Consider the following 13,542-nt stretch of genomic DNA (forward strand, 5'->3'; position numbering starts at 1 on the left):
TGACCATCCTCTAGTGCAAGAATGAGGAACCTTTTCCCACCCAAGAGCCCCATTCCCTTTTGGGCAGCCATGCACAAACTACATGCCAGTGATGAGTGAGACCAGAGGCAAAAGTGAGCAGAGTCTTGTGTGTGATGGAAAAAATTAACGTTGGTAGCACCCCTGAAGCATCATAAATGTACCATATGATGCTTTCCCCTGTGGTCATGTGGGAGCTATCCAGGATACCTGTCCTAGCCCCACCCCAACCTAGGAGATATAGGGAAACATGGTCTAGGATCCTAAAATGTTGCCTGCATGACCAGCATTCATGGTAAGTTGCCAGTGCTGCATTTCCTAAGTTGTTCTTTTTAAAGGCATCTTGCCTTGCCTTTTTCAGAGAACGCTGCTTCCCAGGCCATCTGGAAATTCCTCCCAGCACGTCTGTTCCTTCTCCATCTTATCAAACTCTTCTGCAACAGGTGAGCTTCAACTGTGTATATACTCCAAACAGGGTGTTTAGTTTACTCTATGAAAGACTAGTGAAATACTCTTCCACTAGTTTCAGCCCCTCCCTCCCTACCAATGAACCCTTCTACCCATGGAGTATTTTACAACCCTTTCTGTGTTTTACCACCCCAACAGCCCTGCGAGGTAGGACACTTTTACTTGCTGCTGCATGTGAATGCAACCTCCTCTCTAAGGAACCCAGAATAGCAAGCACACTTGCAGGGAAGTAAGCCCTGTCTGTGGATCCTGTTTCTCAGCAAATTCTGCACCATTAACACCCCTGTGAAGTGTGTAAAGATTAGAGGTTCACAAGACTTGAATATTTTGAGGGCGTAAGCTTGTGTTCCTCTTATTTCTTGCCTGTAGTTCCACTTAATTTCACAGAGTTCTTCCTCTCATGCAGAAGGACAATATTGTCAGTAGAAACATTGAAATGGAAGCTGGGTTTGCTTTGACAGTAGACGTGACACTTTGTTGTGGACTCTCCTTCGCTGGAGATTTTTAAGCAGAAGTTGGATGGCCACTTGTCATGGATGCTTCAGTTGAGATTCCTGCATTGCAGGGTGTTGGACTTTATGACTCTCGGGATCTCTTCCAATACTGCAATTCTATGATTATTGTAGGTGCCATTTGCAGTAAATGGTCCTGTCTTCTGTATGTCCCACTGGGGAGAGAATGAGAACTGGCCATAAGGAGGGGCGTAGCTCTTTGGCTGTCTATGACAATGTTTCCCACCTTTAAAAAAATTCATGCTTTTACTTCGTTTTTAGGAAGAGGATCTTTTCGGCCGATCCAGTCTTCACTTACGAAAGCAGCTGTTTCCCGTCCCATTGTTCCCAAGGTCCTTCCAGCTCAAGCCACCAACCATCTGTCCAGTAGGTTTCTCCTTGGAAGGCGGTGGTTCGGGGAGGGCAGGTTTAGCAGGAATGTTATGGTAGCTATAATGACAGAAGCGACTACTCTTAATCATTTTACAGCCATGAATTTTGTCTTCTCTCCCCTTCTCTGATTTCCTGTTGCACTCAATAAGTACAAGTTTAGATTTTCAATTAGAACGTAAATGTTTTCATCTAGCAGAAGCAGGAGTGCCTTGCCCTGAGAGGCTGAGCCGCAACAATAGTCTTCTAGCAGTCAGGTCACTGGGTTGTATCCAGTACTAGTTCTCCTTGGATTAGACCCATTGAAAATAATGGAAATGGCTAACTTGGGTCCATTAATTTCCATAGATCTACTCTGAGTAAAGGGACGCGGGTGGCGCTGTGGGTTAAAGCCTCAGCACCTAGGACTTGCTGATCGAAAGGTCGGCGGTTTGAATCCCCGCGGCGGGGTGCACTCCCGTCGCTCAGTCCCAGCGCCTGCCAACCTAGCAGTTCGAAAGCACCCTCGGGTGCAAGTAGATAAATAGGGACCGCTTACTAGCGGGAAGGTAAACGGCGTTCCGTGTGCTGCGCTGGCTCGCCAGATGCAGCTTGTCATGCTGGCCACGTGACCTGGAAGTGTCTGCGGACAGCGCTGGCTCCCAGCCTCTAGAGTGAGATGAGCGCACAACCCTAGAGTCTGTCAAGACTGGCCCGTACGGGCAGGGGTACCAAACCAAGTTGGATACACACAACTGCTATTCCTCTCACAGAACTACAATTCACAGAGTGGTTTAATAACCAATCCGTCTTTCCAGGGCACTCTTGAGAACTGTAGCTCTTGGAAGGGGAATAGGGGTCTCCTAACAACTCTCAACTCCCTTAACAAATGCCATTCCCAGGATTCTTTGGGGAGAAGTGGAACAGCCATTGGAAGTGGAACAATACTGCTTTAAATTTCTAGTGCAGATGGGGCCATCTGATTTTTTGTTTGAGGAGGCATTTAGATGGCGGAGGTGTGGATGATGGCTCCAGATTTTGTAGAGCAACCACCCACAACAATGTACCACCAGATTGCTTTCCTTGCTTGCTACATATTTATTGAATATAGTATATACATATTCATTCTCACAGGATATGCCTCCCTAGATGATAGTGGATAAGATTGTATCCTTTAAATTTAATAACACTCCTTTCAAGTTGCTGGAATTCATACCAGTACAGACCTCAGAACTAATAGGACCAAAGGCATAATTACCTGCAAGATATATCAAGTTGAAAACCAAAGGGAACACTGAAATTTTTGCTCCTATCTGTTGAACTGAAAATTTGAGATAAAAGGCGCTGAATTGGTGATCTGTATTAATAATTCAGTGTCAGAAAGAATTACTAAAAATAACTTCAGCACATATCAACTCCTACAGAAAAGCTGTTAAGACCTATTGCCCATGTATAAGAGAGCAGTTTGACTTCGTGGATTGCTGAAAGAAGACCTCTCTTAGCTTTCTGTTCTTTGTTCAAAGGTGCTATTGACTTAGCAGCCCAAAGTGCCGGTATTATTCCTGGCAGTCCTTTGCCTGTTCTGGATACTGAAGGCCTGTCGGGCGTATCCCCACTGTCACCGGATGCAGTGACTGCGGTGGTTTCAGGGCAAGATTCAACAGCACCACATCACAACGGAGGCTCCATTGTTGCGGTCAGTTTTCTTTTCTGTTAAGGCCTACAAAGGTTTAATTCTTGTAGAACTGATTCTAGACTACTGCTGGATAGAACCTTGCAATGTGCATGATAGACTAACATGGCCAAAAGCCCAGCGATATCACCCAACATCGCTATGATGGCTTGTCTATTATTTTCTCCCTTCCTTGGACCTGCAGTCAAAGAGTTTAGTGCTTATTTAAAATCAAAGTGTGAAATTCAGCATTTCACTCCCTCCTCTTACTGCTTTATTCTATAATTTTCTAGACCGTTCAGCATTAACAATAACAAAAAGCATGAGCAGTACACAAAATAAAATGTGGCATGAAATAAAACATAACATATAAATAGTATAGAAACAATAAAATATAACAATAGAAGTACAAAAAAACCTCAGCCTTAGGGGTAATGAAAGGCCTGAATCCAGGGTGAAATGGCTCAAGATAATAAGTTTCCTCCAAGAATGTGCAGCTAACTCTCATTACCCTCTGAAATACCTTGCCCAGAAAGAGGGCATTTTCAACTGGACAATATTTGTCAAGTAGCTTAGGGTCCTCTGCAGTACACAGTTACCTTCATTGTGTACATTCCTAGTCAACAACATGTTGCCCCTCTGGGGAACCTGTAGCACTCTGGATGACATTGGACTACAGCTCCCATCATCCCTTACCATTGACCATACTGACTAGGGCTCATGGCCGTGATGTCACCTGATGGGCTAAATTAAATCCTGTGTTAACTGCACGTGCCTGTTCCCAACAGGCACACAAAGTCAAACAGAAGAATTTCACTCCACTTATCCTGCTCAGTTCAGCTTGCAAACCACTTCATTTGTTCAGCATCACCTGACATCAGGTTATAAGTGGCTGGCCTGTGTACCTGTCAGATTTGGCCAGTAAGGACAATCCTGATAAGGATTTGGCCCGTGGAGCCAAAAGGGTTCCCCAACCCTCCTGCAAACCATGGAAACCCTCCTTCCATACCATCCAGTGTCTTGGATTTCCCCAGCATGTTCTAAAATTCTGGCAGGAAAATCCTCATGGGGCGAGTGTGTTACAAATGATACGTAAAACTGTTTCAGCAAATCTAAATTCTGAATTTGGATTTCTTTGGCAAGGTGGATTTTGCTGGGGCGGGAACTGAATAAATCTAGTCCCCATGAGAGCAGTGGAACAGGCACATTACAGCCTGCCCTTGTTAAATATGTATTCTCCATCCCCTGAAAGTCTGATTTGGTCATTCTTGGTTGCACTTTCCAGGGCTCAAGCAGCGAGTGTCAGGTTCCATTTCTTGGCCTACCACCATGCTCTGAGCAGGAGGCAATCCCGGATGGCTTCCAGGTAAAATACAAGCTTTTCAATTGACAACTACTTGACCTTCAGGGTGACAAACACCTTTTTCTTTTCTGCTGCATATTAATGCTTTATGTGAAACCCAGAGTTGAGCTTCCTGGGGTATGTTTATTAAAGGTCACAGTCCATCACACTTTCGCTGCGTGAGAATTGTATGTAGGCACCTTGTTAGAAGCTTTCGTCCATTTAGCAGAGTTTGTGGGAAGCAGTGGTCAGCAGTTGAAGTTACACTTTGAGATGAAACACTCACATCGACGCTGTACAACTCAATCAAGTGATATTGCTTGACCAGTCATAAGTGCATCACGGTGGCACTATTTACAATCTTTATAGCAATAGCTGTAATGGCATACTTAAGTTTCAGTCCCACTTTCTCTTTAGCAATGACGTAGGCAATGACACAGTCCATCACAATGTTTTCCTGAATATGAATTGTCATTGTGGAAGCTATTGCAGTCAGAAAGTGGAGACATGTCAGCCTGGCGTCCACTGACCTGCCTCCTGCTTGGTTCCACACGTTGCAATAAGGAACTTTGTTTCTGAATGCTGTCCCTTTGCTCTCTTATAGAAGGACAGGAACATGATACAGCCAGGCAGATGTCTCATTCCAATCCACCATCCTATGTATACTAGGAAATCCTTGCAGGCAGTTATAGAAGGGCAGCACAAAACTTTGATAGCCATAGGGACACTTGTTTTAATACCAAACATGATTTCCTCTCTGCTTTCAATGTGCTTTAGAAACATAATATTTGTTGACTGATTTAAGTGCTCTCACTGCATGTACGTACACACACACATGCATATATACATATACACATGCAGGGTGGTAGTGATGGAGAGTGTAAACAATGATACCCAAAGGCCATCTGTCATGTAATCAGAGCTCGTGTATATATAGGTGATAACTCTAGCAGTGCGAGATTCCAGGGGTCTTGGCAGCATTCATATCTCAAGAGGGACTTGCTTCCTACAGAAGCACAACACTGGATTCAAAGGCAGCCAAACAGCCATCTCTTATGTCTCTTTTTCAGCTTTTTCTAGCTAGCCAGCCAGCCAAGAGTTCTGGGAGATCTGATTTCCACCATAACCACCACCATCTAGAGTGTTTTGTTGGCAATGTTCACTTTTTGTTGCCCCGACCCCAGTTTTGTGTGGCTTTCTGATCCATAGGTATCAGTTTTCCCATCTGTAAAATCAGAAGTTATAGTGACAATATGTCTGTGCCAGATTGGAAAGAGGGGCATAGATTGGCAGTTCACCATGACAATAGCTCATTGGTTGGCCACACACTTTGCATGCAGAGGATCCCAGGTTCAGTTCCTGGCATCTGCAGGTAGATGGTGCTAAGTAAGGTGGACCAATTCTATCCTTCAATTTTAGGAAACTTTCTGTGTTCAAAGAAATATAGGCAGAGTTGCTAACTCCTAGTTTGATTGATTCCTATGCCTTTAAAAGCAAAGTAGCAGTGCAACAATTTCAGAAAATGTATACAAATAATGACTTAGGAATATTATTATATCTGCTTGCTGCCACAGGGAGCACCTGTCCTTTCTCTACCAGAACTGCCAAAAACCTCTCTGCAGAATGGTCTCGCCACTCCTCCGCTTCCCTCATCTGATGCTTCTGGTACCCATTTGTCTCCTCCCAATGTCTCTGCTTTATTGGATATCTCTCTTCCTGGACCCCCTGAGGATGTTCTGTCTCAAGGAGAACCTGCTACTCAGATCAGTGACTCTATCATTGAAATAGCAATCAGCTCTGGTCAATATGGTAAGAGATGAAACTAATCTAAATAACTAATCAGTGGTTAAGGATCCAAAAAAATTCTTACAGCTCTGATTCTGTCAGGATTTTTAGTAGAGGAATGTTCTCTTGAAAGTCGGCTGTGCATTTTTACACATACTTCTGTGTCTCTGGCAGAGCTGTTTTTTAACTCATTGGATTTAACTCAGCAGATGTTCTTGACAGAATTCCATCTTAATTTTGACAGTAGATCATGGAAGTATTTCCTTTGAACCCTCCCTGAGTCAAGGAGAATAGCACTTGTTTAGGCCTCTTAAAATTGGGCCTCTCACTATTGCCCCATTTAAATTCAAAGCCAGGCAGATCAAGGGTCAAGTTTTTGTAAGTTCTGCAGTAGGGAGTTCTGTTGACCATTGTTGCTGCTCTGCTATGGTTGGGAGGGGGTAATTTGGACGTCTTGTCTCCTGTGTGGCCCACATCAAGCATTTGTTTGGATTAAGTCAGGAAGGAAGTCATATCTGTGTGCAGTGCCCACGCTTCCTTAAGGACACAGTCTCCAACTGTTTGTCATACGGAATTGGTCACTTTCTTTTAATAGGCGAGAATGTTCCTCTGTCCCCAGCAAAGCTGAATGGCAGCGACGGCTCGAAAAGTCTTCCATCCCCTTCCTGCAGCCCCCAGCAGAACTGGATTGCCTCTCCTAGTCATGATCCACAGTGGTACCCCAACGATTCCACAGACTCTTCCCTCAGCAGCTTATTTTGTGAGTAGCACTGCACAGGGGATTACATTGGTTGTAATCTGGACTTTTTTACTGGACTTGCAATTCTCCCCCCTTCTTTCTCCTGAGGGTAGGGGTTGTCAGCTTTGTTCATTGCCAAAGCTCATGCTCTAAATGACCCAGCTTAAATTAAATGTAGTGAAAAAGGTCAACATACATTTTCATGAACAGGGGTGAAAGTCACACAGGGATTGTGCCAGTCCATGTGGTAGGCTAGGGGAATGGCAGGAGCAATGGTACCAGTGGCACAATCCAAGCCCAGCATTGCTCTGAGACTGTTGCAAACGACTGTAACTTTATACACCTTTCCTCCATTGCCCCTACTACTACTGTTTCCCTCATTGTATTTATAAAATTACTTATTGAAACAGAGTATTGTGGAGTTGGAAGGGACCTCGGGGGTCATCTAGTCCAACCCTCTGCAATGCAGGAATCTTTCGCCCAACATAGGGCTTCATCCCATGACCCTGAAATTAAGAGTCTCATGCTCTACCAACTGAGTTATCCCTGTCCTACCATTCACAAAAGAATTTTACAACAGTTGTACATTAAACCATATGAAAGTTTAAAATATGAGGTCAGTTAACTATTACAAAATGATATTTTCTTAACTAGCAGCACAGAAAAGTTTTGAACAGGCACTTAAAGGTTGAAACGGAAGGCACCTGCTGAATATTAGCAGAGCATTCTGAAGTACTAGGGTAACGACACTAGAAACTCAATTTCTTGTTGCTGTCAAATGAGCCTCACTAACTTAGGGAACAACTAATGGTGCTCTTGCAGGTGATCTCAGTGATTGAGTTGGGATAGAAGGATTTAAGCCAGTGGTGGCCAAACTTGGCCCTCCAGCTGTTTTGGGATTACAACTCCTGTCATCCCTAACTAACAGGACCAGTGGTCAGGGATGGTGGGAATTGTAGTCCCAAAACACCTGGAGGGCCAAGTTTGGCCATCACTGATAAGGTAATCTGGACCTAAGTAGTCCAGGGCTTTATAAATTAATTTAAGGACCTTGCACCTGTCTCAGTAGTAGATGAGCAGCCAAATGCATATGTTTTAACAATTGTGTCACATGTTCTCGGCTAGATGCCCCCATCAGGAATCTGGCCACCACGTTCTGCACCAGCAGGAGCTTCCAAATCATGACCAAGGGCAGCCCCATATGGAGCTCATTGAAGTAATTCAGCTTCAAGGTTACCAAGACAAGGACTATCCATGGCAGGCTATCCATGTCCAGGAACAGCCGTTGCTAGCAAAACAGACAAAGCTGGCGAAAGTCACTCTTAAGCCACAAAGGACACTTGGACCTCTAGTGATGGAGATGTATCCAGGAATGCCCTCAAAATATGCACCTCCTCCTTCAAACAGTGCAATCCCATCCAAACTGGGTGGTTTGCCTCTCCCAGAGAACCACCCACGCAAAGAGCACTCATCTTCTCAGGATTCAAATACAGCTTATTGGCCCTCATCCATGAATTTTTATTTCATTATTGATTGTTACTATTTAATCGCATATTTAGCAGTGCCTGTACCTACTATCCAAATGCAATCTTTAAATGAGCAAACAGAGTCACAACCAGCCCATAAACCAGCCCTCAGAATCCTCAAAATGCCAATTCTGAAAGCTGAGCATATTGGCACTTATTTGCTTGTCTTACCAGAAACTTGAAGGTTTGCTTGGTTGGTTTTTCCTAATCAAAAATTGTGTTATTTACAGTATCAAGTAATGTATTATATGAGGTACATAATACTATACCAGTGATGTGCATATTGATATGCTAGTATATGTCCAAAAGATTCTGCATCCCTTGCAGTTGAGGAAGAATTTTTTTTAGGGTTTTGCCCAGTTACATCAGGTGCACACATCTTGATTATATGTTGGAAAGTGGGTAAATAGCTTGTAGGAAGCTCTTTGTACCTCCCCATCCCTCAAACCTAGCAATTAAAATACTGACTGGCTAACTTTATCATTTTGTTTTTACAGCAAGCTTCCTTTCCCCAGAAAAGGGACGGAAAATGCTGCCAACCTCTACTAGTAGTAACACAAGCAGCACCTCCTTATTGGGACCGAGTCTGCTGGATGGAAACTCGCGGGACTCTTTTGTGTCCCGGTCCCTGGCAGATGTAGCTGAGGTACGTCCATACTTAATTGGTGCGGTGCTGTGCCAGCCTTCAGCTGAAAGAGGGGATAGTAGTCTTGTGACACTTAGCGTAGAAGTATTTTTTCCAGACTTCCCCCTTTCCAGGTAATTAATCAAAGCATGTGTTATAATTGCATTTTAACGTTTGAAAGGGAAAAATCCACAAATCCTGATGCAAAGTCAGCATCTCCTATGTACATAATGGGAAAGATGGTATTTCCCAGCAGCAAAATACTGTTTTTGAGTGCAATAATGGAAAAATGCAGTAATTGCTGCAACAGAAGTGCCATCTTCTTCAGGGAAAACCTCCAGATCTTGCAGAATGAATTAGCAATCCAGCTAATTTGTTCTGTTGGAAATGGCTAAGGAGAGGAATTTCCCCACCTCCACCATTTAATTATAGGACCAAGGCTGGTGACACAGGATTGCTAAACTGCAGTTGCTTCCCTTTTTAGTTGATGGAGAGTGCACTGAACGGATGAATGGATGTGCGGGTTCGGCATGTGACTCAGCCTTTCCTATTTAGTATTTAACACAAAACTGAGAATTCCAGTAATCTCTGTATTCTTTTTTTGATCTCCTCTAGTGGAGGAAGGCATCCTCCCACTTGCTTTAATTTGCAAGGTTTATTAGATATGGAATCCTCATAACTGTTTGGCATAGAAATAATGGCCTTTTCCTCTTCTGGCCATATGTGTTCTGCAGCAGCAGGACTTAGGACGAGCTCTGCTGTCATTTCCCATTAATTTTCATTTATTTCAGATATTTGTAAGTCACCGTTCAAGACTATAGGCTTCCTGAGGCAGATTACATCAATAACTTTGGAATGCTCCCCAATGCACAGCATCACCACCAACCCACATACAAACACAGCTCCCTCAGGGAGAAGAGTTCTAGTCCTCCACTTTGTGGGTTCTCTTGTGCATTCGGGGAGCTTTTGACTTAGCAGGATTTCTAAAGCTGTGAGCTGCTCACCTGAACTCTGCCCTAGTACTATAATTTATTTATCTGTTTGATTTCTTGCCTGCCACTCACCTTGTTACAATGATTTTAAAATACAGTATTTAAAACAGTTAAAGCAGATTACAGTCAAGGCAGTGGGGTGGGTGCTAAAATGAACTCTCGGGTGTCAAAGGCCAGGTTAAAGAGGTCCATCTTCAACATGGTATGAAAACTACGTAATGTAGATGTCAAACACAGCAGGGAGGGAGTTCCACAGCTTAGGGGTGGCCTTTTTTCCTGAACATGTGGGTCGCCCCCTGCTGGAACATAATAAAATGCACAAATCTGCAGGTTCTTCTCATGACCCACTGTACGTCTTGATCTCCAGAGTCTCTAAACTCGAGCATTATAGGCAGAGTAATTTGCAGAGTGTAGTCATAGCACAGATTTTGGATGTGCTCAGTGCAACATCCAGGATTTACTTTTCCCTGCTGAGTACACCCAACCTGGCCTATGTTCAGTTTAGCTTCTCCAGACTTTCTGATATGGCCAAGCAAAAGTGGCAAGACCTAAACTGTAAATAACCTACCCTCTCTTTTCTCCCCCATCCCCTTCTTTGCTTCTAGATAGTAGATTCCCAGCTGGCTTGCATGATGAATGAGAACAGTATAGATTACATATCTCGTTTCAACGACCTTGCCCAGGAGCTCTCAATACCTGAGCCAAACCGCCGAGAGATCCACTTTGATGGAGGAAGTGATGGCCCTCCCATTGGTGACCTCTCTCAGTGAGCACATTCACCCAGCTGGCTGGTGGAAACCATTGAACTAGCTATGTAACCTGGAGAGAAGTGATGTCATAGCTATGCAGTGGATACTTTTGTTGTCCTGATTAGAGCATGCCTCATAAGAAGATCAGTGTTGTCTTCAACAGTCTACAGTTCCTGGAATGTGCAATATGCTAGGAACAATACAACTGGGAGCAGTATTATAGGAAATGACATGTGTAAGCTGATTACAGTACTAGTGGAGTTTACAAGACAGCCCCGGATTTATGCTCTGGGCAAGAAATCCCACAAGCTATGTTTTTATACAGTAAACCAAACCCTTGTTGTCATATCCGCATTTAAGCTGGAGGGTGGGGGTGATAAGATGGTATGCTATTTTTTTAATCTTTTTTTTAAAAAAAAAATGAATGAATATACTCCTCTCTCCTCTCAATTGGCATTGTTGACCAGTCAGTCAGATTGATAATTCCTTGCACTTTCCTGTCAGGCAGCAGTTAATACCACTTTGCTTTTACCAGAATTCCTTTTGGACTCACTTACATTCATCAACATTCCTGCATGGCGTGAAAAGTGCTGTGTCTGTTCCTACTTTAGAAAGAAAAACTGGAGTAGGATCTGAGAGCCCCTTAAGAATGCTCCTTTCCTTATTCTTGTAGATGGGTGTGGTGTGCCTGTGCACATGTGTGTGCACATGAAAATACGCACACCACCTTAATCAGCATCCCTCTGGCTGATTCTGCTTGCTTGCTTTTAGTTTTAGTTTTACTCCCCAAGGGCTCTTAATATTCCATTTTTCTCTTGAAGACTAGAAACTTTTTCAGGAGGCTCTCTAACCTCACTCCCAGTTCATTCTCTTTCCCCTTGTTAACTTCTCTGCATATTTTTCTCCTTCCCTTTTAAATATTCACTTGCTTTATCTTCTGAATTCTACAACAAGAAAGCATTTTACAGTACTCTTTCCTGTGACAGTAGAAAGGTAATGCTTTTACTTTGTCCAGCAAATGAGGTGAGAAAGCTGCTATTCCACTTTTGTAAAGTTAATTCCCACATGGCAGTTCAAGTTGTTCAGCTCCTTCATGAAAGCCTATATAAATTGCATTCTTTAGGATATGCTATTTACTTGTGGGTAATGGGAAGCCTTTAATCAATACTAGTGTGAAATTAAGCAGATTTTTTTAAAAAAACCTAGCTGGAACTCTGCTTTGCAAACATGCCCTGTTCTCTGGTGATAACCCCTCACCCTTTACTGTCTTTATCAAGCATTAGATGGGAAGGTGACTTTGGGAGCCTGCCCACAGTGGTGAGGTGGTCTCACCAGAATGACTTGCCCTGGCAAAGGGACCTAAAAGTCACTGCCAATCTCCAATGGTTCCTGCATTTCTGGGACTGGAATCGGGACCCATCTTCTGAAACTGTTCCTGAATCATTCTATCTTCAAGGGCAGTCAAGCAGTCTGCTAGTATATCTCCAAGCTCTGCATATTTGCAGAACTGGAGAGGCTGTCCTAGGTTTAAAGACTTAATTTGTGTTATATTTGTGTTCATCTCTTGAATGGCTGAGCTCATCACCTGAACAGGAAACTGTCCACAACTTCAGTTTTCGTAGGAGAATATCAGAATCATGTATACTTTCATGGGATTATCATTGCATTGTCCTTCCCTGACATCACGGTCGTTTTTTTGGAAATAATCCCTCTTTATAGGATTCTGCCATGGTTACTTAGGAGCACACATTTGTAATACTTCAGGGCAAAAGCATTCTTGCCATCCCCTGTTACTGATTATCAGACTAGTGGTCCAGCAGTTTTGAAAGCCCCATACAGAGCTCTTTGTGTGCTGGGGCTTGCTTATTCTCTTCTAAAAGCAGACAGAATGCTTTGTAAAATGCAATGATGCATTCATGTGAGTGTGTGAAGGCTTTTCATTATAGAAGAAAATTTGGACTCTTTGTGTATGGTGATTTCTGATTATGCATTTAGCAACATGACCTAGATACCGCTGTGCCAAAACATGTTTATTCTACCTGTCTACATTTTTTTTGCAGGAGCATTTCAGGCAGAGCCCATTTTCTGATCCGTCCTTGAAATGTTATCAGTTCTATCATCCACAAAAGGCCTTTGTTCATATGAGACATTGCCTGTGGACATTTACGTTAATTCGTTATAGGTCTGCAGGTGTGGGTGGATTGGTTTTTTAATGAAATCATTCTTGATTCTGTTTCTGATGTAGGGAGCCATTGGCCCTCCAGGTGTTGCTGAACTGCAATTCCCATCACCCCTATCCATTGGCCATACTTGTTGGGACTGATGGGGGTATAGTTCAGAAACATCTGTTCTTTTTTATTTTAGTCTCTTATGCCCCACCATTTCCATTCCTCCTATTTCTGAAAGGATGGATTTGTAGCAAGCTTATGAATCCCTCCATGTGCCCAGATTATTTACCAGCCTTACAGCTTAATGGGATCTGCAAATTTGTCCCTTGTGTGCTGACAGATTTACCTTCTGCCACCAGCTTCCTCCGTTTGAGAAAAGATAGAATGTTGTGTCATAGCTATTTTTATCAATGATGAGGCCTGCAGATTTTAATATCCTTTGTTGCCTGAAACAGAACCAGAGCATCAGAAAAGTAGACAGAACAAGGAGCCAATTGTCCAACTCTAAACAGTTATGTAGTAAAGTTTCTATATCAACTCCTCTTTCTCCCAAAGTATTTTTCCCATGCAAATTCAGTTTTCAAATTCTTGCTTATTA

The 13,542-nt window shown here is 43.2% G+C and overlaps 1 protein-coding gene across 9 annotated transcripts in view; it reads left to right on the forward strand.

The window, feature by feature from the left end:
- The window catches only part of CRAMP1 (cramped chromatin regulator homolog 1), a 39,520-nt gene extending 27,969 nt beyond the window's left edge, over positions 1 to 11,551 (forward strand). For 7 of the 9 annotated variants that reach the window (XM_053364213.1, XM_053364219.1, XM_053364215.1 and 4 more), the window contains 8 exons: positions 380 to 461; positions 1,260 to 1,364; positions 2,870 to 3,042; positions 4,304 to 4,384; positions 5,935 to 6,169; positions 6,741 to 6,905; positions 8,908 to 9,056; positions 10,633 to 11,551. In XM_053364213.1, the coding sequence (XP_053220188.1) occupies positions 380 to 461; positions 1,260 to 1,364; positions 2,870 to 3,042; positions 4,304 to 4,384; positions 5,935 to 6,169; positions 6,741 to 6,905; positions 8,908 to 9,056; positions 10,633 to 10,797 (1,155 nt within the window). In that variant the 3' untranslated portion in view covers positions 10,798 to 11,551. The remainder of the gene's footprint in view (positions 1 to 379; positions 462 to 1,259; positions 1,365 to 2,869; positions 3,043 to 4,303; positions 4,385 to 5,934; positions 6,170 to 6,740; positions 6,906 to 8,907; positions 9,057 to 10,632) is intronic. The other 2 variants (XM_053364216.1, XM_053364222.1) reach the window with 2 other exon arrangements.
- Positions 11,552 to 13,542: the final 1,991 nt, after the last annotated feature.

The sequence above is a fragment of the Podarcis raffonei genome, chromosome 14 (assembly GCF_027172205.1).
Source record: "Podarcis raffonei isolate rPodRaf1 chromosome 14, rPodRaf1.pri, whole genome shotgun sequence".
NCBI classification, from domain to species: Eukaryota; Metazoa; Chordata; class Lepidosauria; order Squamata; family Lacertidae; genus Podarcis; species Podarcis raffonei.